Genomic DNA, 23,954 nt, shown 5'->3' with positions numbered 1-23,954 from the left:
GAACAAGACTTCTTCCTCCGCCTGCTCCAGCACCGCCTTGTGACTATGCGCACGCTCCTCCCATCCCAGCGTCACATGCGAGAGTTCGAGGGCCGAGAGTTTCGGTCGGGTAGAGACTTGGCTGTGAGGAATGCGATATGTCAAGTCTGACTCACCGCCGGGGATAGGACTGGATGTTCGCGAAGATGCTTCTATATCTTCAGACTCATCGTCATCGAGCCATAGGAGTTCGAGGGCGTCGAGACTTGCGAGGGACACCTTGTGCGGGGCATCGTGGGGAGCGTATTCCATGGCGCTGAAGATTTCACGCATGTTGCGGTCGAGGGCGCCCTTGTGCTCGCGCTCACGGAGCCAGTGGTTCTCGTTTTGCAGGGCGTCGATGAAGGTCTTGAGGCCGCCGGGGACACTTCGTGGGTCGGCAGCTTGTTGGGGTTGTTCGATAGGGGCGGTGGTGTTTTCGGTGGTGAGCTCTGTGTCGTTGCGTCGAGACTCGTCGACGTTGGCTAGGCGCTCCTTGAGAGCTTCCAGATCCAAGGCTTGAGCTTTGTTCTGCTCTTCGAGCTCCGCAATCTGCTCGTGGCATAAAGCGAGCTCCTCTTGGAGGGCCTCGAGACCCACAGTCTTAGTGGCAGCATCTCGGATCTTAGCCGACAGGTGCTCAATCTCGAGCTCCTTTGTAGCAATAACTTGCTCACGCTCGTGAATCTTGAGAACAGTAGCACGGTGTTCAGCTGTGAGGGCCTGCAATTGACGCACCGCCTCGTCGTCCTTCTTCCGTGCAGCCTCCACATCCTTGGCCTTTTGAGACCATGGTGTGGAACCATGCTCAATTTCAACGTTGTTCGAAAGCACCGAGGCGTGGTCAGTCCAGTGCCGCAAGCTGGTTGTAAGACTATTTAAGCCAGCAGTTACGAAAATGGACTGCTGCTTCGAATCCAGATCATCGATTGCAGCCTTTGTGGCAGCCATCTCACCTTCAGAGAGTGACTCTGGATCTGAGAGGTTGACACACTTTGCAACTTCTTCCACGAGACTTCGGGTAAAGTTAGCAATTCCCTGCGCAGCCTGGGCTAGTCCTTCGTCGAATCGAATGGCCTCCTCTAGGCCGTCTGGAAGGCGGGGATACATGTTGTCTGCAGTCAAAGCCTCCACGACTTTTAGCAACTTGGTCGCAGCCGCAAGCGCACCTTGTGTGGTCTCAACTGGTGTCTTGAAATGCTCTGGAGTGTACTCGCACTCGTCGAGTATGTTTTCGGGAAGCTTTTGAAGAGTAAACGTAGCCAGGTCGTACATATGGGCGATGTAATCAAGGCGAGCATGAATGGAAGTGATTCTAGATACCAGCTCGCCTTCTGGTCGCTCAGCCAGAATATCTTGATGGCTTGAGAGGATTGCTTCCTGTGTTTTGGTAGAACGCTCAAGAGCTCCAGCAAAGTCGTCAAAGTTGACTGTGTCTGCCTTTAAGGCATTGAGGCCTTGATCGAGAACTTGCTCTACAGTAATCAATTCTTGGTAGGTGGGTCCGATGTTTGCAAACTCAGCCAGGGTCAGGCTACGGATAGCGGACCAAAGGCGTTGGCTGCCATCTTTAATCATCTCGAGATGGGCGACGGATTGACCACAAACAAGTCTAGTCAAAGCATCGTCCAGTCGGCCGCCATTGCCCATCTGGCGGCTGGTGCTCCGTAGCACATTCATGAGTAGTTCTGATTTGCCAACAATCCTCTCTGCAGTGAGATAAGCCTGGAGGGATTCGCTGCGAGTGAACTCCTTTGATTCCGTCTCGTTCCAGATCTCAAGCTTCTCCGCAAGCTGATCAGCCTTCAAAGAAATTAAGGAGGCCTCAATTTCTCGTGTGGTGGACAAGACAGTGGCGGCATGGAGCTGTCGGTTCAGATCCATGACTTGGTTGAATCGCCCGGTAGTGTCCTTGACTTGAGCTTCTGTCATGTTCTTAGAGGATTCGGCGTCTGCCATTCTTGTCTGCAGGTCCATAACGAGGTCTCGGAATTTAGTGATGAGAGATTCATTGTCAGCAATGATAGCAGCTTGGTCGGCAATCAGTCGTGCTTGTTCAGCAAGTTCAGCGTCCTTCATCTCAATCTCCGCAAGCATATCCTCCTCTTGTTCAAGATGCTGAACCTCAAGTTCGTCATTGAGCTCTCGTAGGTTCTCGAGGTCTTGTACAACCATCTCTTGCTCCGCAATCCTATCTTGCAGATTTTGGTTCTGATGGCTCAATTCCCCTACCATATCCTCGTATTCATTGGCGGCATCAAGTTGTTGCTTCAAATGGTCGACAAGTGAGTCAGACTCAGTAGCGCGCTCTTGAAGAGCGGCATTTTCCTGCTCCAACCGTTCGAGCTGCGCGAGGTCGGCTTCCAGTCCGGCAATCCTTGCCTTCTGGTCCTGTTCTCTCTCCTCTGTCATTTCTTTGAGAGTGATGAGCGCATTCCTTAGGCGATCATTTTCGTGTTGCAAGCGATAGTAACCAGCCTCTTGCTTCTGCTCTTCAGACATTTCTGTTGTGAAAAGTTCGGCTTCGTCTCGGAGAATGTCAAGTTCTAGGCTCTGTTCTTCCACCCGTTTACGCAATGACTCCAGCTCTGATTCCGCCTGATCCGCCCTCTCCTCTGCCATTTCCTTGTCGACTAACGCATCCTCTAGATCTACTTCATGATCTTGGTGCGCCTTGGTGAGGGCTTCATTTTCCTGCTGAACAGCCTTCAGCGCATCTTTCAGCTCTTGCATCTCGCTATATTGGGACTGGCATTTCGCCTGAAGCTTCTGTATGATACCATTAAACCGATCCCGCTCATCTCTAATTTGCGTAAGTTCTCTGAGCCTTTCTTGATCCTCTGCGTGCTGTTTCTCTAGATGCCGAATCTTCGTTTGCAGTGTTTCGATATTGCCATCTCGAGGCAGCTTTGTAGGATTACTGGCGACTGATGAGGCGATGCTTGGTCGGGATGCCGGTGGAGCGGGGCGGGAACTCTCTGCCGGAGGATTGCTGGAGATACTTGCAACGCTGGCTTTACGGGCGGGTCCGCGAAGGGCGGCTTGGGCTGGAAGGCCTACAACGGATTGTCGCTTGTTTACTGTTGGTCTTGCGGGAGGACCAGGCTTCGGCGCAACGACACTCGGAGGTCGAGCTCTGGGCGTAGTCGTCGGTGGTTTCGGTTTTGGGGCGGCTGATTTGGGGGTAGAAGGCGGCGGTGGAGCTGGTTGTGATATTATAGCCGCAATACTTGAATCACGTATGAACAAGCCATGGCCCGGTGGACATGAAAAGTAGCGCTCTCCACGTACAGATCCATCGTTTTTGCCAGTAGGAGTGGGCAGCTCTATGCCCACAAACGTGCCATCAGATACGTGGATAGGTCCCACATATCGAACTATCCCCTGCTGCTCACCGGTCGTCTCTACCGTCTGACCGACCCTGATTGTAGCCATAGATACTATGTGTTAGCCCAGAAAACTGCGACAAATATACAGAAAAGCAGGCGTGAATGAGCTGGCTGTACAAAACAGCGACGACGCGTCGGAAGTTTGGTGCGGGCAGTCGAAAGTGCAATTGCGGTCGATTGACTTTGATAAACCTGAACGCTGCAAACCAAGGAAATGCAAAATGCAAAAACGCACGAAAAAGAGCTTAAGGAGAGTGCAGCCGTGGCATGCAGCATTTGGTGGTTGCAGATGCGTGCGATGCGTAGTGTCTACGAGACAGTAGGGTCGTGGTTGAAGCACCCACGGGATCCTGGCTCCCTGGCTTGGCGCAGCTATGGTTCGACACTACTATGCCCCCACTCACCATCGCCGACACAACCCAATACAGACTGATATCAGCCATTCTCATCCTCAGAGTATTTTTCAGGCCAACCATCGGATATTGTTGCAGGACAAGGCATGCCTTGCGAGTCATAGCTATGCAAGGAAGCGGGGAAGAGGTGTCAGCATCACACTGGATATTGTTCTCCGTCGTAGCCCGACCAACTGTATATAGCAACATAACCACACTAGACCGTGCATGGTTCCTGATTACTCGCATCGAATAAGAAGATTGTTTTCTGTTTATGTTTCGAAAAGATGGGGCTGAAATAAATACTTATACCAAGTTCATCCCGTTCGCACTGCATCACTGAATTTTTCTTTGCAACAGATTCGCCAATAGATCTCCCAGTCCCAAACCCCCTTGCATTGAATACTTTCGTCTCTTGCAGCAAATAATGGGTAACCACGCACTCATCTACGGTGCGTCAGGGATATCCGGGTGGGCGATTGTAAATGCCATCCTCAATGGATATCCGTCCAAAGAGGCCTTCTCCAAGGTTACAGCAATGGTGAATCGGCCGTTGACACGGGAAATGGCGCTCTGGCCCGAAGACCCTCGATTGCAAATTGTATCTGGCGTTGATCTTGTCAAGGGGACTCAGGAGGAGTTGGAGGCGCAGATGAAAGAAAAGGTCAAGGATGTCGAGACAGTGACTCAGGTGTATTTCTACTGTAAGTCGAGCGGATTCTAAAGAAACGAATGAACCTGACCAGAAATAGCATATAAGCAGATAGACGACCCTGATTCGGAATGCAAGGTAAATGAAGCGATGTTGGAGCGCGCAGTCACAACCATTGATCACTTGTCGCCTAAACTCTCGTATGTGGTTCTTCCGACAGGCACCAAGATTTACGGCTGTCAAATGCTGGATAAATTCCCGTTCACAAAAGACCTACCGCTGAAAGAGACACTTCCGCCTATTCCTGAGCCATACCTCTCTCAGCTCTTTTACTATAACCAAATCGACTGCCTGAAACGTATTTCAGAAGGAAAGAAGTGGAACTGGTGTGAAGTTCGGCCAGATAATATTATCGGCTTCGTGCCAAACAACAATGCCTACTGTCTGGCACAAACACTCGCACTGTACCTCTCACTTTACCGATTCATCGAAGGCGAGGGCGCAAAGTGTCCGTTTCCCGGGAGTGAGAAGTCATGGGTGAATAAGTACAATGAGTCTGCACAGGACATGGTTGCGCACTTTTCGATACACGCATCACTGCACCCGGAAAAGACTGCATCACAGAGCTTCAATGTGGGCGGTCAGGAAGACAGCTGGAGTGGGAAATGGCCAGTTATTTGCGACTATTTTGGGCTAGAAGGCACAGGGCCGGAGGAGGGCTCACCACAGCCCGGCGCGTATATCGATGCGCACAAGCAGCAGTGGCAGGAGTTGGAGAAGAAACATGATCTCAAGCCGGGAAGCGCTGATAGCGATATTACGCATCCGGGGTTCCAGGTATGCGCTTAGGCCTTTGAGTTGGTGGCGGGCACAGCTAACAGAAGATAGTACTACATCATGACCATGTTCGATTTCGACCGTCAGATGAGCATGGAGGCTTCGCACAAGGTTGGGTACACAGAGGAGATACGGACAAAAGAGGCGTGGACAATTGCTTTCGATCGCATGAGAAAGGCAAAGGTAATCCCATGATATCCCATCGAACATGACGAATGCTTGGGAGGGAGTTTCTTGGTAGAATGGCGTCTTCACCCGCGTGCCTTGGTTAGCGTAGCTAGCGGGGAGACCCTGTACGTCAATGTCAGGGACAAACACCCCTCGCGCCACTTTGACGCGCCTTTCAACTCTTTCGGATCATCTTGCACTACACAATGTACCCAATGGCAGTCAGGCTGTGTTTGTAAATTCTCAAGGGCGAATGATAGTTCTGGCCTAATTACACTCAGGCTTAGAATAGCAATCTAGCCCCTTGTTTCTGGATGACGCTATGACGTGCCCATTGGTGAACTCGGGGGAGCAACACACGTGGCCTCAGCCACGTTACTACGGAGTCGTTCTCGACGGCGACAGATGAGTGCTTGAGATTGTACATCACCATGATTTCGATTCTGGGTGGCCCGCGGCATAGGACGGCACTCAAGGGCATAGCGGTAGTTGGCGCATTGTGTTTATGCAAGTAGTTTCCTGTTCCTTTTTCCGCAATGAACTGGCTCCGTTCCCATTGTCGCATAATAGATACAAGATACTTGTGTGTATGGGAGAGGAGAAAAGGTCATGGTTCTATACTAATTGTTCATGTCATCTGTCTCCCGTGCAGTGTTCTACTTGACATCGTTGCTAACCCACCCCCTTAGTGATCACGCTCATCGTCGGCTTACGCCATGAACGTCCTCATGCAGACCTTCGCATTCCCCTCCGCATACTTCCTCTGGGCGACTCGATAACATGGGGCTGGCAACCGGACAACCAACAGCACGGCACAGATGGGTATCGTGCCCAGCTTTTGCACAACCTCATCCACGGGTGGTATCAGTCGGTCGACTTTGTCGGTACACAGCATTCAGGCTTCATGTTTGACAATGACAACGAGGGACATGTCAATTCCACAATAAGCGAGATCATGGGCGCTATGACGACTGCGCTGCAGATGCAACCGAATGTCGTGTTGGTGCATGTCGGCACGACCGATCTGGATCGCTCCGACAGCGCATTGTGGAAGGATGCGCCGCAGCAGTTGGGAAGGCTCCTAGATGCTGTTTTGGAGGCTTGTCCAGATGCGGTGGTACTTGTTGCGAAAATCATACAGGCGCTAAACCAGCGGACGAGCGACAATATCAGGGCTTTCAACGAGGCGGTGCCGGAAGTCGTGGAGGAGAGGGCGAAGAAAGGTTTCAATATTAGAGTCGTGGACCAGAGTGCCGTGAGTGTTTACGAGCTAGTTGATGGCCTGCACCCGTGAGTTATAAGTATGGATTGGAAGTACACTGTGCGATGCTGATGATTACAGATCCTATGCTGGGTATGCGCATATGGGCATGATTTGGTCTGATGCCATCAAACACGTGAGCGGAGATGCGCTGATAACGCCGCCTGTGTTCAATCAGACACTGTAGTATTCGAATTATGCAGCCTCGCTCAAGGTTCATGAGCTACCGGATATCTCGGCACGCCAGCGAGTGCCCCGGAATATTTACAAGCCGTTATCCTATGTATGTACAAGCTGACCATGTCATGAGTCTCCTATCGAGCAATCTCATGATGCCGTTGCGACTCAGAGTGCATTGATTGGAAAAAGTACACGACTCGCATTACGTCTCTGGCCTACTCATGTAGCGGGCCATTCCACGCGGGGTCGCTATCGCCATGCGGGGTCCGTCCTTCTCCACCATACATGGCGCTAAAGTATTTCCAGTCTTGTCTCTTGCTATTTCCAACTTCCCATGCGATTATTCATCAACCAGCAATATACACGTGGGCGCGTACTCAAACGTCCGTTCATGTCGTACGACATCAATTTCACGCTGCCGAGAGGATTGCGTCGGCTGTTGATAGTAATAGCGATGAGTTAGGCAGGTCTCCATGTTTGGCGCCCTGCAAACTGGCAGGTATCCCAACTCGGAAATGCTTTGGCGAGAAAATGCCTTGGCCAATATGACGGGGAAACGGTAGTCCTGCATATCCTTGTACTTGGAACGTCGTGTTCCGAGGACCAGTTGAGGTTTGTATATTTGCCCAAGCTCGCCATTTCGCCAATGTGTGTTCGCATTCTGCATTTCGTCGTTGAAACAGCATCGCCTCTGTTTCGCGGCTACTTACTCGAAAGACCATAATGGGCATCATAGACGAAGAACGTCTCCGCCTGGTTGCGGTTTGGGCACCTGTTGCTGTATGTCAATTTTGCTGGCTCATTGACAAATCTCGGGCCTGATAAATTCTAGTTCCTCGCATACGTCGTCTTGAACGCAATTTACAATATCACACTACACCCTCTGGCCAAGTATCCTGGGCCATTACTCTGGCGTATCTCGCCGATCCCGTCCATCATACACCTGCTACGCGGCCGCATTGCCTTTGAGTACAAGCGTCACCATGACAAATATGGACCTGTCGTTCGTGTTATGCCAAACGAGCTGTCTTTTAATACGGCGAAATCTTGGGACGATATATATGGCCACCGTGTCGGTCTTCCCAGTATGGAAAAGGATGCTATCCATGTCGGCGCTGTAGAAGCCATTCCTGGAGCCACGAATTTGACCATGGCACCAGCTTCTCAACATGCTAGGCAGAGGAGAGCATTATCCCATGCCTTCTCCAAGCAAGCACTAATGGAGCAAGAACCGATCCTCAGGGGTTATGTAAACATGTTTGTCGAGCGATTGACGGAGTTGGCCGAGCGAGGCGAACCGGCGAATATGGTGTCATGGTTCAATTTTTGCACGTTTGATATCATTGGTGATTTGAGTTTTGGCGAGCCATTTGGATGTCTTCGAGAAGGTATGGCTTTCGAGCGACCCATATGCGAATTCGGGGATATGTTGTCAAGGCAGTACTAAGAGTGTTCCAGGTGAAGGGTCCGAGTCCGCAAACTGGGTTGTTCTCATTTACGAGGCGATCAAATCGGGTGCCATTGACCAGGCTACTCGCCGCTTTGCTAAACCCGGGTCCATGATGCAGAAATTCCTTATGTGGTGCATTCCCAGTGTGATCCGCGAGCGCCGCATCCGTCACTTGCGCAATTCTACGGAAAAAACAGTGAAGAGGCTCAGCACAAAGAGCGACCACCGCGATTTCATCTGGTACATTCTGAAGCAGCGGGAAAAGAAAAACGAAGTTAGCGACGGCGAAGTCATCATGAACGCGGCTCTCTTCATTGTCGCAGGGAGCGAGACAACAGCCACAGAGCTGTGTGGATTAACAAATTACCTGCTGCGCAACCCGGAGATATTTCAAAAGCTCAAGGATGAGATCAGAGGCGCATGCAAGACCGAATCTGATCTCAACATGGACGTTTTGGGCAAGTTGCCGTACATGAACGCCTGTATAGAAGAAGGTCTCCGTATCTTTCCCCCCGTCCCAGTCGGTCTCTTGCGCAATGTGCCCAAAGGCGGCGCTCTCATCGACGGACACTTTGTTCCAGAATACACATCCGTCTGCGTTTCTTCATGGAGCGCCTCGCACTCGGCAGCCAACTTTATTGAGCCCGACACCTTCATTCCCGAGCGGTTCCTTGACACGCCAGACTCCAAAGCCCGATTCAGTAGTGACATTAAGAAGGCTGCACAACCCTTTTCCCTGGGGCCCAGAGGATGCATTGGCAGGAACCTGACGTATCTGGAGTTGAGACTGATTCTTGGGGCCTTTTTGTGGAATTTCGATGTCGAGTTTGCAGAGAATGGGGGAAGGCTTTGGGATCCAAAGGGCGAGTTCGAGGGGCTCAAGGCGTTTAATACGTGGGAGAAGAGTCCTTTGATGGTCAAGTTGACGGATATTAGAAAGACGAACGCTTGAGCGCTGGGTGTTACTTGAGCTATCCAAACAATTATAATGTCAGTAATTTGGCCAGTCGACTTCACAGCAGTGAATATGCGAACTGATTATGATGTCATAGGGTGTAGCACGTGTTTTCGCGACACCGCGACGCGGGGCAGTTCAAGCCCCAAGTCTTGTACGTCAGCGCTCCCAGTCTTGCATTACCAGGAAACCACAGAAGTTACCAATGTATAAAAGATCTCTATCTCTCTTCACAGCCCGCTCAGCAGCCACACCCAAGCTCCGTCCATCCCCCCTCAACCACATCCCTCACACCCGCACCTTTCACCACTCACAACCCCTGCACGCCGCCTACAACATGCCGCAATCCCCGCGCATCCTAAAAATCGAAGATCTCCCCGCCACCTCCGCAAAATGGATTTCCTTTCAAAAAATCTCCTGGCAGGACCAAACAGGCAAAGACCGCGTCTGGGAAGCCGCAGCCCGCAAGACACGCAGCAAGTCCGGCGTCGACGCCGTCGCCATCGTAACCATTATCCGGCACCCGTCTCGCCCGCCCTCTACAATCATCATACTGCAGTACCGGCCCCCCGTCAACGCCGTGTGCGTCGAGCTACCCGCGGGACTGGTGGATGAGAAGGAATCGCCGAGTGAAGCCAGTGTGCGCGAGTTATACGAGGAGACGGGGTATCAAGGCAAATTAAAGTTTATTAGTCCGACGATTGTGTCTGATCCGGGGATGAGCACGGCGAATATGCAGTTGGCGGTTGTGGAGGTGGAGTTGGCGGAGGGGGATGAGGAGCCAGAGCAGGCGCTAGATGATGGAGAGTTTATTGAGAGGGTTGTTGTGCCGGTGGATGATTTGTATGAGCGGTTGATTGAGTATGACAAAGAGGGCAAGACGGTGGATGCGAGGTTGTGGCATTGGGCTGCGGGGTGGCATGCGGCTAAGTCTATGATGTGAGGGTGGCAGCATGGTACGAGGGTTATTCATGTGAGATTTGCTTAATCTGCATAATGGTATGAATGAGATGGATAGATTAGAATGTACGACTAGAAACTCATTATGTCCTTCAAACAACACTCATACGCCACCACCAACTTCGACCAGAATCTTAACCTGGTTATCCTTGTCGTTGATCAGACTCTTGAAACCCTTTTCCTCCACCTCGGTCAGAGCAATCTTCTGTGTAATCATGGCCTTTGGGTCCATATCGCCCCGACTAAGTGCGTCAATCACTTCTTGGAAGTCACCCACTTCGTACGTTGCAATACCCATGTAGCTTCGCTCCTTGAAGTTGAAGTCGTTGGTCTGGATCGTGCATGGCTTCTCCCAAATGGCGATGTTGACAATGCAGCCGCGAGCTCGTGTGGCATGAACGGCCTGATTGAGTGCTGATTGGACACCAGCACAATCATAAACTACGTGCACACCTTTCCCCCCTGTAAGTTCGCGACAGCGGGTTGCGAGGTCTTCGTTCACGGGGTTGATGATGTAGTGTGCGCCAAAGTTCCTGGCAAACTCTTGTCTCTTTTTGCTGATTTCCGAGACAATAATCTTGCCACACCCGTTTGCCTTGAGGGCGAGAATAGTTGCGATTCCAATGGGGCCGCCTCCCAAAACGAGCACGCTATCGCCTTTCTTGTAGGGACTGGCTTTGACAGCGTGCCAGCCAACAGCTAGAGGCTCGACTAGGGCGCCAATATCGAGCGGGACATTGTCGGGAAGGTGGTATAGAGTCGATGTTGGGACGACTATGTGATCTGCTAACCCACCACCCCATCCAGATAGGCCGATGAAGCCATTGGACCAACAGCAGTTATGCAATCCCTCTTCGCACGCGACACAGGTGTCGTCGTATATAATGGGCTGAATAACAACCCTGTCGCCAGGCTTATAGTCTGCTACGCCCTCGCCAACCTCTTCTATTGTTCCGCTAAACTCGTGGCCAAAGGTAAGTGGGACTGTTTCGCCGGTGATTGGATGAGGTGTGGTGGGACAGAGGTTTGGACCACCTAGGTGCTCAGCTTAGGACCACATTTTCGTCATTCTACGTACTTACCTAAATACTCGTGGAGGTATAAAGGCGCGTCAGTCTCTTTGTTCTGAAATTCAATTGCGCATACATACCACTGCCACAGATTCCGACCCATGCTGGTTTTATCTTGACTTGACCTGGCTTGACTTCTGGGATTGGGATCTTCTCAAATCTTAGGTCCTTTTGGCCGTGGAACCGCAGCGCGTTCATGGTCTCCTGTGTGGACTGAGCCGGGTTTGGAGCTGACATGTTTTTAGGTGCTATTATAAGTATTATGCGACTTCGTAATTCGAAATCTAGATGAGATGATTAAAGAGAAGAGTTGGAGTGGAAGATATATGGCGACGCCAGCACAATGTGGCCCTCGAGACTGAGAGCTAACCAAGCCATGCTTAAAGTCTCGCACCTGATTGCTTAATTCTCGGCATTTCTGGCTATCCGCTCTGTTGGAATACTGGAACGGCGGATTGCTGTGCCTATCTACATCACGGCATACCGCATTGGGCAAGCCCTGTGTCCATCACCCCGCATTCTGAGTGCGGGGTATCAAACACCGAAGAAGATGGAGCAGGTTTGAGAACTGAATTGTTTTCCCGAGACTAATTAGATCTGGAGAATTGGAAGATACCACTTCTGGTCATGGAAGCTCTTGGGAGACTAGATCCAGGGTAGAAACAGAATTTGGCCGCTGATAACGGCCAATTGCTTGAGAGGGACAAACTCCTCTGTTCACATCGGACACAGAATCGACAGCAATGCCTAAGATGGATCCGCAAGAGAAAATTGAGGAGATTTGGGCCACATCTAGCGAGCTGGTCTGAGCGACGAAGCGAAAAGCAATCACGAATGAAGTGATGATGGTGGTTGCGAGGAGAAGATGATGACGTCGGCAACCGTCGGCGGTCGGAATGAGTGGTGATCGGGCACTGGACCGATCGGAACGACGTCGGAAACATTTTTTCTTTGTTCACTCTTTGCGTTCTCTCTCTCCAAGCTCCACACGGCCTTCTGACAGCGGAAGTCTAGACAAGCAAGTCGCGTTCGAAGCTTGAGAGGCGACACAACAAGTTCTGCCACACTCCGGCATAGCCGAAACGAGCCAACACGTAGCGTGGGCTACTTGGACGCGGGATGTAGCAAGCTTTGGTATCTAGTCGTCAACGGCGTGTGCGAAAACACGATGCAACGGTAAAAAGCGCGATCATTGACGCGTGGGTGACGGTCAAGAAAAGGTACCATGCACAACACAGCAGATAACCCTCTCATGGCTACGTAACGGTCCAATCACATGCCCCCACAAGTCTCCATGGGCGGGGGCCTTCTAGAACTCATCCACTGTTATGATATCACTGGCTAGTGACGATGGGTCTCGTCGACAGCTGGCCGTAGATTTCCCGGTGCTTCAACCCCCGGGGCTTCAAATACCTCTCACTGCCCCTCGACACCTACCCTTCCATTGCACAATCCCCTTCGCCCTTTTCCTCCTCACATACTGTGTACCCAACTTAAAGATGCCTTACCCAGAGACCACCGACGCTTTTGCCGTCACTGACATCAAGAACTGGAGCAACTTTACCCGCAAGGAGGTCAGTCTCCGGCCCGAATTTCCCACCAATCGTCTTACTGACCCTCTGCTAGCTGCCCCTCAAGAAGTTCGAGGAGCACGACGTCGACATCGCCATTGATGCCTGCGGTGTGTGCGCTTCAGATGTCCACACCATTAGCGGTGGATGGGGCGAGTCGATTCCTCTTCCTCTCTGCGTAGGACACGAGGTCATTGGCAAGGTCGTCAAGGTTGGATCAAAGGTCACCAAGGTCAAGGTTGGCGATCGTGCCGGTATTGGCGCTCAGATTGGCGCCGACCTTACTTGCGATCAATGCAAGAACGACCAGGAAAACTACTGCCCCAACTCTGTCGACACATACGGTGCTAAGCACACCGATGGTACTGTTGCGCAGGGTGGCTACGCCAGCCACATCAGAGGTCATGAGTACTTTGTCTTCAAGATCCCAGACAACATCGAGACTTCCCTGGCGGCACCTATGCTGTGTGCTGGTCTCACGACATATTCGCCATTGAAGAGGCTAGGAGCGGGCCCTGGAAAGAAGGTCGGCATCATTGGACTGTAAGTTTCTCAACACCAAGGACATTGTCGTATCAGTCACTAACACAGCCAAAGCGGAGGTCTCGGTCACTTTGGTGTCCTCTGGTCCGTCGCCATGGGCGCCGACACCTACGTCATCTCGCATAGCCCCAACAAGAAGGACGACGCTCTGAAGATGGGAGCCAAGGACTTCATCGTTACCAAGGACAAGGGCTGGTCCGAGCCATGGAAGTTCCACTTCGACTTCGTCATCAACACCGCCGATGCCACCGACAAGTTCGACCTTGCAGAATACTTCTCCATCCTCAAGGTCAACGGCACCTTCCACATGGTCGGCTTCCCCGACAACCCGCTCCCACCCATGCCCGCCCAGATCTTTGCCCCCAACGGCTGCTACATGGGCGCGTCGCACATTGGCAACCGACCCGAGATGGAGGAGATGTTCGAGCTCGCTTCCAAGCAGAACATCAAGAGCTGGGTGCAGGAAATCCAGATTAGTGAGGAGGGCTGCAAGGAGGCCGTTGAGCGCGTGTACAAGAACGACAATGTCAGGTACAGGATAACACTGACGGGCTTTGACAAGGTCTTTGGTAAGAGGGCTTAGAGAGCTGCAATGGACAGGCACTACTATATACCCGCAGGCTGTCAGTACTACTATTAAAAATATAATGATATGTTCTTACCATGACGTCATGTTTATTGTGCTCTACTGTGTCTAGGACTATTGTAACTATCCCCGCAAACACAAATTTAGCCAGTATGAAATTGGTTCCAATATTATTCAGTCGAAGAAAAGTGATAATGAACAATGTCATGGAAACGAGTTCAAGAAAAAAGTAATTCTAATTGGTATTTAAGACCATACTCCCAAAATCATGCCAAACCGCTGAATATATTACATGTTTTGCTTTCCGTCTCCTTCCTCGAACCTAAGCAACCTCCTCCACCATCTTGCCACTAAACGGCTTCTGTGCCGCTTTCGCCACATCACCCGCAAACATACTGCCAACGGGCGCTTGCAACCATTCTTCCGGGACGCCGAGCTGTGTGCCCTTGGCATTTTGGATGTAGCGGACGAAGAGGGGGTTTGCGCGCTCGGGTTCTGGTTCTTCGAGGCCGTCTTCCGGGGCGTCTTGGGCGGCTTTGCGGCCGCGTTTTGGGGGTTGTTTTTTGAGGAGGCGGTTGATAGTGTCGAGCTAAATGAGAGAATTAGTGAATGTTCGTGTGGAATGAATGGGGGAATGGGAAAGGAGATATACCTTTTCTTCCTCGTTCCTCTTTTCGCTGAGATTCTTTCTTCGCCTTGCCATTTCTGCCCTGCGCATGGCGTGTTCTTCTGCGGTAAGATGTTTCTTCTTCTGTGCTTCGTTGGAGAGAGCCAGGAGGCCTCCGTCAGTGTCGTCGTTGACTAGAGCGCGTTGTCGTTTGGTCATCTTGGTCACATCAGGTGTTTGGTCGCGGCTGAGTTCCTCATCGCTGTCCATTTCTTCGTCCATGTCTGCGCCAGGCGTTACGCCCATGTCGTCGTCGTCCTCGCCTTCAGCGTCTTCATCTTCGCCCTCCGCATCTTCGTCATCGAGATCAGAATCTGGGTCACTTAGCTCCTCGTCGTCGTCATCGTCCATTGCCATTTCTTTGGCCTCGACCTTGTCTTGGGCCTTAGTGATCGCTCCGGCGGATGGCTTGACGGGGATGCTTCGATTGGTGTTCACAACGATGCGTGGCGCTGGTGTGTCTTCCATATCATCGTCCTCATCTCCCTCTGCGTCCATATCCTCATCGTCGTCGTCGCCTTGGGCATCTTCGTTGTCGTCCGAGTCCCCATCCACGTCCATGGCGTCGGCCTCTTCTACGTCTTCGTCCTCTTCTTCGACCTCTTCTTCTTCCTCTTCATCTTCGCTATCGACCTCCTGGACCACGCGACTGTTCCGTGACGCGCGCTTGCCCACGACTATGTTCTCACGGCTGACACCAGCTTTGGGTGCAGCACCGCCAGTGGCTTGCCTGAGCTTGTTGGGCGATGATTTTACTGTGAGGTGTATTGACTGGCGCGTCTCCTCAGGCGAGGAGCGCTGTATGGTAGCAGCCGCAAGTGACTGATTTGCCGTGCCGCGTCGCGGACGGGTCGAGGAAGCTGTAGGAGTGGTACTGTATGATGTTAGAGGAGCCGGAGCTGCGCGTGACCGTAGGCGAGGCATGGGTATGGCAATATGTGCGAGCAAGGCCGTCAAGAGGAGGAGGAGAAGAAGAAGAAGAGAGCAGGTCAATGATAGGGATGGCGATGGCGTAAGATGACCTCCGTGTGCCCCCGTGGCTCAAGGCAGGGGTGTTTGTGTATGTGTGCAGGCGGGTGGCACAAAGATGGAGGTGAAGGACAAAAAGAGGGCCCTGTGTGGCCCTGATAGCTCTCTACGGCGGTTGTCCTCCCCGCGCTGCCCTTGGCGATGGGTGCCAGCCAGCTATGCGTCGCGCGCGCAGTCAGCCACATACCTGCTGTTTCCTCGACCGTCCCATCCATCTCCCTCGGACTCATCATACTCGGTGTTTATGCGTCGCATCCGCTTAGCCGCACGCTCAGCCATTGCTGCGATCAAACAGGCGAAGGTATTATGTCTCGCGAGTGTTCCAATTGGCCGTTGCGACCACTTAACGCGTGAAGTTACTCTGCGCTGGCTCAACCTTCAGATGGAGAAGCGCCGGGATCTTCCCCAAGTCCCATGAGCGCTAGCCTCATCGGGTTAGACACTGGTCTCGCCCATGGTCACCAACGCACGCCGCATCACTTGCATCACTTCCCTTGCAAACAATGAGCATGACTCTTGCATTCGTTACTTGTCTATCCACATCTCTAAACAAGTGCTCCCTTTACACTCTCCTCAAAGCTCTCCTCTGGCACTCCGAGCTTGTCATTCCAAAGACCCAAGGGCGCGAAGTTGCCCAGCTCCTCCTTTGAAAATGTCACGCTCTGTAGCAGATCTGGAATGGCCGAAAAATCTCCCTTTTGGAGCTTTTCGCGCGCTTGTGCAATATGGTCTTTGACATTGACTTTCTCAACTGTCCACTTTGTACCCGTCACCTTCTCCGCCACTGCCAGGATTTCCTTTTGTGTCGTCTGAAAGCCGCTGACGTACACCCACTGGTTCTTTGTCTGATCCGCATGCTCGAGAACCTTGACTGTTGCAACACCAATCTGGTGAAGATTCGTTGTGGAGAATGTAGCCTCGCCGTCATCGAATAAGGTAACGGTCTTGGAGTGGCTCTGGAAACCCAAGAACCCGACCTTGAGCCCCCAGTCAAAGAATGGTCCGGTAGCTATACTGGTCCAACTGATTTCCGCCTCCCTGCTCTTGAGATAGTTGACAACGGCAAACTTGGCCTCAAACACGGGTACAATGTCACGAGCTCGTTTGTCAGGCGTATTGCTTCCGTACTCTGAGGGGATGAAACGTTTCACACCTGCCGCAATGGCAGCATCAATCAGCTTGTGCTGGTCACCAACCGCAAGACCACCGACAAGAGATACCACAGCATCCTGTCCTTGGAAAGCCGCCTTGAGACTGTCCTGCGAACTATAGTCTGCGTGGATCACTTTGACATCGGGAGGGAATTTGGAATTTGAGTTTTGACGTGAGAGCACAGTTGTGTTGAAAGAAGACTCCTTCAAAAAGGCATTCAGAACTGAGGGTCCTAGGTTTCCGCCCGCCTGATACCGTTAGTGTCTGCTAACCAGATGTACACGGGATACCTACCCCGATGATGATGACGTTTTTGATTGACATGGTTAAGAGACAAGAAAGAAGTAGGATTCAAGTGTTGAGGCGCTTGAGAAATGCGAGTGTAATTGTTGTGTTGGATGAGAAGTGAGATTGGTTGCAGGATACGTACTCCGAAGCCTTCTTATCTTATATCTGGGCACGTGTTGAGGAAGACGTGATCAAGCATCGCTATGGTGCATGTAAAGTGCCCCACATGCACTAAACCCGCGCTGTCTCGGGATCGCGCTTCTTCCCGCATTCATTAATAATCCAACCTACACCTGGCAGCACAGCAAGGTCCCACTACGAGTATTGCTAGTCCTGTAGTAGCGCTCCAGCAGAGCAACCAATTGTGCGCTGCCTTAGCGAAAGTGTCCATGTGTACATCCCAGCCGCTTTGTCTCGAGCCTCTGATGGAGGAGTGCGTACCCAGCCTCTCAGGTGACAATGGCCGAGAGTCTCGCCGTCTACTAACCGATACTTTGGAACTGCCGTCCGATGAGTGAGATGGCTTAGAAATGATAGCTTAGCTGGGGTGGGGCCTGCTTAACAAATTGTGCTGAACTGAAACCAGGGAAACCAGGGAAACCCACGATACATTCTCTACCGAAGTGTTCAGTCCCGCACGTCGACAAAAAGCCGTAGGAGTAAATAGCGACCGGACTAATGGAGCCGAGTAAGCTGGTCAATGTTCCTCGAGACGTGTAGGGTTACACGCAGTCATATTGCCAACTTCCGAATGATCCTTCATTAGCCACAATGGCGCAATGGCTGATCGGAAGCAACTACAGCAACCATTCATTACGAACTTAACAGAAGAGCAAGTGTTACTAAATACCATCGAAGAGATGTCAAATATCATACAGGAGGCGAAAAGGCGTGATGAATTGAGGTCGATGCACTGTCCTGATACACCATACTTTAGAGACGTGAAGTTTTTAGCTATATAGAATAGAGAATACTCTATCAGCTTGTAGGCGGCCTGTTTGACAAGGAGTTGAATATTCTAGGGCTTCTACGCCTACGTCTACACTGAACCTACACAAGGTCACCCAAATCACCCATCGCGCTGTCCATACCCAATGCTACAGTTCACAATGTCGACTATTTGGGGTATAAAAAGAGCGGATAACATTCTGGGATTACTATCCAAATACATTCAGCATCAACAACTAAACAAAAAGTTACAACATACGCAGAAATGGAAAGCTTCCTTGACGACCCCTTCCTCTTCAAACGTGGCACCCTCTACTCAGAGGATATGCGCCGCCAATCCGACCGACTGCGGATGTCAGAACCTAGGTGTCCATTCCGAAGCTGCAGCCCGTCTCCTCCTTCTACCAGTTACACTTATACACAAGAAAACGAAAACCGTCATTCATACACTACAGAAGTGCGTGTCCCGCCTTCTCATCCCAGTCGTCATGGTTTCGCGCAAGAAAAGGAAAACCGCCGTCCATACACTACAGAGTCACGTACCTCGACCTCGTCTCCCTGTGGTCCTGAGTACTACCCCAAGCAGCCTCGTACACGAACAAATCAGAAATATTGGGCAGAGGATAGAGCACCAAACGACAAGTACGAGTACGCGTCTGTGGAGTTCATACAGACGTCATGGGGGGCATCGTATACGTATTCCTACGAGTGCTCTGCTGACCCACCTACACCACCTCATTCACCGCGTACAGGAACAAACACTTCAAGCAACAGGTCGCGACAAGCACATTACACGACTGAAGGACGCCGATCACGTAGTGTTTCCCCCAAGCCGCGACGACAGCGTAAAAGTTCTGGTTCTCACCAGTATCCTCGCTCACCGCCGTCGAAACCCTATTCCTCGTATCGTGAGTTTCCTCTTGCGCCTGAAGGTATTCAGCCTCGCACAGATCTTTACACTGTACTCGAAATTTTCCGCAACGCTACGACTGACGATATCAAGAAGGCATATCGCGCTCTGAGCCTGAAGTGGCACCCTGATCGCTGTAAGAGCGAGGATCGCGCAAAGGCCACGAGAAAAATGGCCGAGATCAACCAAGCAAAGGAGATCTTGTGCGACAAGGGAAAGCGAGAGTACTATGATCACTCCGGTTTGATATACAGTGACTTGTAGGCTACTCTGACAGCAGCAGAGAGTTCGACAACCAAGTGACTTGTGCGCCACTCTAACAACAGAGAAACCATGACTCGTAAACTACTCTGATAGTAGAGGAACCATAACTTGTACACCACTCTAATAGCAGAGAAGCCACATACTGTACAACTACATATCTTACAAAATCATTTCCATAGAGAAAACAAAGAAGATAGCAAAAACATAGAATAAAATCACTCCTTCACGCCATAGGCACAGGCCTCAAATGCCCATCCTTGTCATACTTTGCCTTGAAAAACGTATAACTCAGCGTCACAGTCTCAATCCCCTTCATATTCGGATCCGTCACAAACTCCGGGTCAATGTAAAAGAAAACAGGCATATCCACCGTCTCCCCCGCATTTAACCGCTGCTCTTCAAAGCAAAAACATTGAATCTTGCTGAAATACGGGGCCACCTGGCCGGGCGTAACAGAGTACGTCGCCACGCCGATGATGTCCTCGGGCGACTTATTGGTCGCTGTGTAGAACGCTAGTGCCGTTTCGCCTGGGAGAACGCGTACTTCTCGCTGCTGAGGTACGAATTTCCAAGGGAGCACGTCGGAGACGGAGCCGTTGAAGGTTATGCGGATGCGGGGGTGGTTGGTTACTGGTTTGAGGCGCTCGGCGGGGGAGACGCTGGAATCACCGCCGTGCGCGGCGGACTTGATGGGCTGGCCGCCCCAGCCTGTTTGTTGACAGATCTTGAGTATTAGAGTTAGTGGGAGGTAGGATTGGCAAGATGGGGGGGTGGGGAGTAATACCATTTTGTACATGGGTACTGAGCCGTATGTTATAGCTACGAAACCGACTATTACACTAAATACATAGTTCCTGTCCACATTGAGTGATTGTTCCACCGGATTGAATCCGCTTCGCTCTCACATGACGGTTCTGTTCTTCATTTTGTATTGCGCGTGCATTTGGTCCATTCGCGGTACGGTGCCATGTTGCGCAGCTCTTGTAGTGTTTAAGCATTTTTGCACGGCAAAGACGGGGTTGCGGGCGCGCGGTATTCTGGCGAGCGGACGGGAGCATGCTGAACATGTCCATAGGCCTATTTGCCGCGAGGGCAGCTGTCGTAGTGTTGGCGTGAAGGGCATTGTTGTGTGAGCGGAGATGCAGTGAATTGGTCGTCGAAACCTTGGTGGAGTGGTGGAACTTCGCCGCGGGATTTAACCGCTTTGGGAATGTCTACAAGGGCAAAAGTTCTGGACTGGTTGCGCGCGTAGTCTCTGATACTCTAACACGACCTGTTTTCAACCCACCGCTCATTTTGTTCTTTGCGCATCTACACCCTGGCATTTTTTCACTAAAACTCAACGACCCGGACACAATGGCGACGGTTCTCTGCGGCGTCTGCGAGACAGAGCCAAAGAAATACAAATGCCCAACTTGCGCGCTTCCATAGTACGGCATATTCAGCTTCTCCCTAGGATAGAGAAACTAACATATACAGCTGCTCATTGACATGCTTCAAAACACATAAAGTCACCCACCCAGAAGACGCCGCCTCGTCAACATCAAAACTCGCCAAGCCAACCATCCCACAACCACCACCGCCCGCTCCTATACCGCGCTACCTCAAAAGCCGCACCGACTTCTCTACTCTAGCCACCAGCCCCAAATACCAGGCCCTTATAAAAGCAAACCCTATATTGCTCTCCACCTTCCAACGCGTATACGCCAAGACCATACAACCCGACCCTGAAGACGAAAGACGACGGCGTATGCTCGAGAGGAACATGTCTCGAGGACGCGGGTCAAGAGGTAGAGGAAGGGGTAGAGGAAGAGGCGGCAGGAACTGGGAGGATAGAGAAGAGAGATGGACACCTAAGAAGGGGGACAAAGATGCCATGGCGGTGTTGAAGGCGATTCGGAATGGGGAGGACAACCAAGAGGAAAAAGAGGCGATGGCACAATTTGTGGAGTTGGTCGAAGAGCTTTTCGGGAAGAAAGATAAGACGACCGGTGTTGAAGGATGAGCCGCGACCTGAGCTACGGAAACGTCGAGATGGTCTACATTGATCCACCTTGATCTGTCGAATCGAGCTCGCTCCTACCAGATGAATGAGAAAATCACCAGGATAGTGGCTATCTGAAGAGCGGAGATTTTCAGTTATTGGGCAATTCCGTGTATGCCAATGGAGCCAGATATGGGTATCAACGTATGGTAGGTTGATCATCACCAAAACCCCCATTAAACCGGGCCTTCCTGCCCGCTTTCTGGGCCATGATAGTGTGGATACGAAGGGTGTCCAGAGGCGAAGAATGCTAGCCAAGAAAGATGTCACGAGCCAATATAGAGTACATATTCCAATATGTACCATCTATAGAAACCTTTTCTAATAATTGTAGCATGTCTACAATCCTATATCCGGTACCATCAGTACTCAGTCTAGCTAAAAATCCAAACCAAGCTCAATCCATCTATCCAGACAAAATCATCCATAGACCCTCTAGTCAACTCCTAGCCAACTAGCTCCGTTGCATCATAGTGTGAGGGGATCTATACTGTACCTTTTCTAGACATAAGGCTAGTGCCAGCTTCACCGATGGCCATGCCAACACACACATCAATACGGCGCGGGTTGCAGTAATAGAGTCATTGACTAGAATTCATATTGCGCGATGTCTCTATGTCTTTTGAAGCTGTAATAAGTATTTAAAACACCAACTGGACTCTTGCTGTAACTTTCAGCTTCAGTGTGGACAAGTGGTAGCTAGATAGTTTTATCTAGAATCCTATTAATTAGTTGGCATTAGTGATTTGTCAAATCAATTCACTGGCTATTTCTCCTATCCTTTCTTGAAAGACTATATTCTCTCGTTTGTTTCGTTATACTTCTCCCGAACTGAAACAAAATTACTGCTTATTATAGCTGTAAGCATAATAGGAGACAAATGCTCAATCTGGTATCACGAGGGCTGCAACTCATACATCAGAATAAGAAAATGTATTCAAGAGTTTGTTAGCTACAGAACTCACAGAACGACTGCAGATTTCTGAGCGTTTGAGTAACTATCGTTTACTGCTTCGTTGTCCACGAATGGCAGTGGGCAGCAGTCTTACAGCATTACCAACGAACCTTAAGAGGTATTGGATGTTTTGTGGTACTGAGGCAAACATTTAGAGGTGCTGAGATACTGAGAAAGTGCCAGAATGTGTGGAAGTAGCAATTTTGATGCCCACTTCTGAATCAGTGTCTTTTTCTTATCTAAACTTGAGTTTGCTTTCAAAGATATGTCTTACAGGCGTAAAGATGGCATGAAAAAGGTATAATTGAAATTATCCTCAAAAGACGCTCTTACCTTGCACAAGATATTTCTGTGGGATGAAAGAGAGTATAATGTCGTACGCTGTGTCAATTCCCAAGAAAGCCGCTCCTGAAAGAGTCAGACACCCTCAAAATATAAAGGATATCCTGGGTTCAGAGAGTCGCCTGCCTTTACAATCACATCAAAAGCTCCGTCCACCTGATTCCTTGCTCAGACACCAATCCTTTCTCGCCAATGATTCCGAATAGGGATTCTATGTTCTTCCGAAAGCAGACTCACCTGGCTAGCCCCAGACCAACCCGCTTCATCGATGGCACAAATACAGTACGCTTCATGGAACAAAACCTCACCGTGCCGGAGTCCACCAACAACCGCGAAGCCCATAAATCCGCACCCATCGTACCCAAACAGCTCTACCTCAAGCCGAACCGAGATGCAACCTCGCACCGTACCAAGCGAAAGTCACTTCTTCATGCAGCCAAGAATCCAACACGAACAGTGAACAAAAGAGCTTCAAATCTTGACAGCGGCGTCTTGCACCCGCCCCTGCCTATACACCATAGCCCCGACATACCCTGCCGAACCCTACACTTCAAAGACTTCGTGCTGGAGCACAAACTCAAGACATGGCGCGAGATGGACGATGACGAGTGGTGGGACGCACGCACAAATTCGTTAAGTACCTTGATTGCTAACATCATTGATAAAGTCAGAAATCAGGTTAGGAAGATAACACGGTATACGCGTCTCTGAGCAAGCATGACTGTGTTGCTCGACGACGTATGGTTTGGTAATACTGTGTTGTCTTGGTATCAGGAAGCATTGTACTTTAGTCTTGAAAATAGTGAGATTGCCCAATGTCAGTCGATTTCGACGCTGGCATAGACGTTAAAATGAACAAACATATACACACATCTGAAAAAGACTCCACAGTGGATAGCAGAATTTCAAAACAAAGAATGTGACTGCTATGGTAATGGTGATCGTATGTTCCGAGCCGCTGCCCCACATCCCGCAAAAACCGATGACGACATGAACCCTCCCCACCTAAACATCGCGCCCAATGAGTCATTTTCTATTACCTATGCAGCTCACTAGATCACTTATCGCATTCCCTCTCAGCAAAACGCTACACTGACGCTACTCACTCGCCTGATCCTTTGTGTTTTGTCGTTCATCAACTAAATAATCAACGTAAATCTGCATTTCCCCATCGAGCATAATAGCCCGGCTGGCACAGTAAGATACTACCACCTCTCAATTTGAGGATTCTCGGTCTAACAGCTTCGATTAGATTGGTTAGCGCGTGAGACTTTTAATCTCAAGGCTCAGGGTTCGAGTCCCTGGTCGGGCGAGCAACAATTA

At 50.7% G+C, this 23,954-nt stretch overlaps 12 protein-coding genes and 1 pseudogene across 13 annotated transcripts; 9 read left to right on the top strand and 4 right to left on the bottom strand.

The window, feature by feature from the left end:
- Positions 1–3,781: 3,781 nt before the first annotated feature.
- Positions 3,782–5,738, top strand: COCSADRAFT_340857 (uncharacterized protein; the record flags this gene model as incomplete). The annotated part of the gene is made up of 4 exons (XM_007696318.1): positions 3,782–3,784; positions 4,221–4,503; positions 4,552–5,288; positions 5,340–5,738. The coding sequence occupies 4 exons, from the start codon at positions 3,782–3,784 to the stop codon at positions 5,481–5,483; spliced, it is 1,167 nt and encodes a 388-aa protein (XP_007694508.1). The 3' UTR covers positions 5,484–5,738.
- Positions 5,739–5,863: 125 nt separating this feature from the next.
- On the top strand, positions 5,864–6,825 carry COCSADRAFT_31843 (carbohydrate esterase family 3 protein). Its single transcript, XM_007695934.1, has 2 exons — positions 5,864–5,963; positions 6,146–6,825. The coding sequence occupies exons 1-2, from the start codon at positions 5,888–5,890 to the stop codon at positions 6,748–6,750; spliced, it is 681 nt and encodes a 226-aa protein (XP_007694124.1). The 5' UTR covers positions 5,864–5,887; the 3' UTR covers positions 6,751–6,825.
- A 623-nt stretch (positions 6,826–7,448) lies between these two features.
- COCSADRAFT_130401 (uncharacterized protein) lies at positions 7,449–9,351 on the top strand. The gene is made up of 3 exons (XM_007696317.1): positions 7,449–7,677; positions 7,730–8,285; positions 8,356–9,351. Exons 1-3 carry the CDS (start codon positions 7,621–7,623, stop codon positions 9,297–9,299), a joined length of 1,557 nt encoding a protein of 518 aa, XP_007694507.1. The 5' UTR covers positions 7,449–7,620; the 3' UTR covers positions 9,300–9,351.
- A 288-nt stretch (positions 9,352–9,639) lies between these two features.
- On the top strand, positions 9,640–10,245 carry COCSADRAFT_166070 (uncharacterized protein; the record flags this gene model as incomplete). The annotated part of the gene is made up of 1 exon (XM_007696316.1): positions 9,640–10,245. The coding sequence occupies one exon, from the start codon at positions 9,640–9,642 to the stop codon at positions 10,243–10,245; it is 606 nt and encodes a 201-aa protein (XP_007694506.1).
- Positions 10,246–10,305: 60 nt separating this feature from the next.
- On the bottom strand, positions 10,306–11,744 carry COCSADRAFT_205954 (uncharacterized protein). The gene is made up of 3 exons (XM_007696315.1): positions 11,413–11,744; positions 11,345–11,362; positions 10,306–11,297 (listed from the first exon to the last, which is right to left on the bottom strand). Exons 1-3 carry the CDS (start codon positions 11,567–11,569, stop codon positions 10,366–10,368), a joined length of 1,107 nt encoding a protein of 368 aa, XP_007694505.1. The 5' UTR covers positions 11,570–11,744; the 3' UTR covers positions 10,306–10,365.
- Positions 11,745–12,831: 1,087 nt separating this feature from the next.
- On the top strand, positions 12,832–14,029 carry COCSADRAFT_166068 (uncharacterized protein; the record flags this gene model as incomplete). The annotated part of the gene is made up of 3 exons (XM_007696314.1): positions 12,832–12,906; positions 12,959–13,446; positions 13,501–14,029. The coding sequence occupies 3 exons, from the start codon at positions 12,832–12,834 to the stop codon at positions 14,027–14,029; spliced, it is 1,092 nt and encodes a 363-aa protein (XP_007694504.1).
- Positions 14,030–14,354: 325 nt separating this feature from the next.
- On the bottom strand, positions 14,355–15,623 carry COCSADRAFT_73579 (uncharacterized protein; the record flags this gene model as incomplete). Its single annotated transcript, XM_007696313.2, has 2 exons — positions 14,355–14,621; positions 14,685–15,623. 2 exons carry the CDS (start codon positions 15,621–15,623, stop codon positions 14,355–14,357), a joined length of 1,206 nt encoding a protein of 401 aa, XP_007694503.1.
- Positions 15,624–16,216: 593 nt separating this feature from the next.
- On the bottom strand, positions 16,217–17,357 carry COCSADRAFT_176903 (uncharacterized protein). The gene is made up of 2 exons (XM_007696312.1): positions 17,175–17,357; positions 16,217–17,128 (listed from the first exon to the last, which is right to left on the bottom strand). Exons 1-2 carry the CDS (start codon positions 17,202–17,204, stop codon positions 16,274–16,276), a joined length of 885 nt encoding a protein of 294 aa, XP_007694502.1. The 5' UTR covers positions 17,205–17,357; the 3' UTR covers positions 16,217–16,273.
- Positions 17,358–18,381: 1,024 nt separating this feature from the next.
- Positions 18,382–19,290, top strand: COCSADRAFT_155288 (uncharacterized protein; the record flags this gene model as incomplete). Its single annotated transcript, XM_007696311.1, has 1 exon — positions 18,382–19,290. One exon carries the CDS (start codon positions 18,382–18,384, stop codon positions 19,288–19,290), a length of 909 nt encoding a protein of 302 aa, XP_007694501.1.
- Positions 19,263–20,420, bottom strand: COCSADRAFT_194937 (uncharacterized protein). Its single transcript, XM_007696310.1, has 3 exons — positions 20,196–20,420; positions 20,075–20,144; positions 19,263–20,014 (listed from the first exon to the last, which is right to left on the bottom strand). Exons 1-3 carry the CDS (start codon positions 20,411–20,413, stop codon positions 19,514–19,516), a joined length of 789 nt encoding a protein of 262 aa, XP_007694500.1. The 5' UTR covers positions 20,414–20,420; the 3' UTR covers positions 19,263–19,513.
- A 139-nt stretch (positions 20,421–20,559) lies between these two features.
- Positions 20,560–21,609, top strand: COCSADRAFT_130386 (uncharacterized protein). The gene is made up of 2 exons (XM_007696309.1): positions 20,560–20,720; positions 20,770–21,609. Exons 1-2 carry the CDS (start codon positions 20,647–20,649, stop codon positions 21,293–21,295), a joined length of 600 nt encoding a protein of 199 aa, XP_007694499.1. The 5' UTR covers positions 20,560–20,646; the 3' UTR covers positions 21,296–21,609.
- Positions 21,610–22,735: 1,126 nt separating this feature from the next.
- On the top strand, positions 22,736–23,498 carry COCSADRAFT_340828 (uncharacterized protein). The gene has a single exon (XM_007696308.1). It carries the CDS (start codon positions 22,824–22,826, stop codon positions 23,340–23,342), a length of 519 nt encoding a protein of 172 aa, XP_007694498.1. The 5' UTR covers positions 22,736–22,823; the 3' UTR covers positions 23,343–23,498.
- A 374-nt stretch (positions 23,499–23,872) lies between these two features.
- On the top strand, positions 23,873–23,943 carry COCSADRAFT_t7 (annotated as a pseudogene). Its single transcript has one exon. The product of its transcript is annotated as a tRNA-OTHER (tRNA).
- Positions 23,944–23,954: the final 11 nt, after the last annotated feature.

This window comes from Bipolaris sorokiniana (assembly GCF_000338995.1).
Source record: "Bipolaris sorokiniana ND90Pr unplaced genomic scaffold COCSAscaffold_1, whole genome shotgun sequence".
In the NCBI taxonomy this organism is placed as follows: domain Eukaryota; kingdom Fungi; phylum Ascomycota; class Dothideomycetes; order Pleosporales; family Pleosporaceae; genus Bipolaris; species Bipolaris sorokiniana.
The sequence above is the reverse complement of the archived record's forward strand: the minus strand, read 5'-3'. Positions and strand labels throughout refer to the sequence as shown.

Coding starts and splice junctions, on each gene's coding strand:
- COCSADRAFT_31843 (XM_007695934.1), top strand. CDS start 5,888: ATGATTTCGATTCTGGGTGGCCCGCGGCATAGGACGGCACTCAAGGGC. Junction 5,964..6,145: donor AGTTGGCGCATTGTGTTTAT/GCAAGTAGTTTC, acceptor CCACCCCCTTAG/TGATCACGCTCATCGTCGGC.
- COCSADRAFT_130401 (XM_007696317.1), top strand. CDS start 7,621: ATGGGCATCATAGACGAAGAACGTCTCCGCCTGGTTGCGGTTTGGGCA. Junction 7,678..7,729: donor CGGTTTGGGCACCTGTTGCT/GTATGTCAATTT, acceptor GATAAATTCTAG/TTCCTCGCATACGTCGTCTT. Junction 8,286..8,355: donor ATTTGGATGTCTTCGAGAAG/GTATGGCTTTCG, acceptor AGAGTGTTCCAG/GTGAAGGGTCCGAGTCCGCA.
- COCSADRAFT_205954 (XM_007696315.1), bottom strand. CDS start 11,569: ATGTCAGCTCCAAACCCGGCTCAGTCCACACAGGAGACCATGAACGCG.
- COCSADRAFT_176903 (XM_007696312.1), bottom strand. CDS start 17,204: ATGTCAATCAAAAACGTCATCATCATCGGG. Junction 17,129..17,174: donor AAAACGTCATCATCATCGGG/GTAGGTATCCCG, acceptor TAACGGTATCAG/GCGGGCGGAAACCTAGGACC.
- COCSADRAFT_194937 (XM_007696310.1), bottom strand. CDS start 20,413: ATGCCCTTCACGCCAACACTACGACAGCTGCCCTCGCGGCAAATAGGC. Junction 20,145..20,195: donor ATGAAGAACAGAACCGTCAT/GTGAGAGCGAAG, acceptor CAATGTGGACAG/GAACTATGTATTTAGTGTAA. Junction 20,015..20,074: donor CAGTACCCATGTACAAAATG/GTATTACTCCCC, acceptor CTAATACTCAAG/ATCTGTCAACAAACAGGCTG.
- COCSADRAFT_130386 (XM_007696309.1), top strand. CDS start 20,647: ATGGCGACGGTTCTCTGCGGCGTCTGCGAGACAGAGCCAAAGAAATAC. Junction 20,721..20,769: donor CCAACTTGCGCGCTTCCATA/GTACGGCATATT, acceptor TAACATATACAG/CTGCTCATTGACATGCTTCA.
- COCSADRAFT_340828 (XM_007696308.1), top strand. CDS start 22,824: ATGATTCCGAATAGGGATTCTATGTTCTTCCGAAAGCAGACTCACCTG.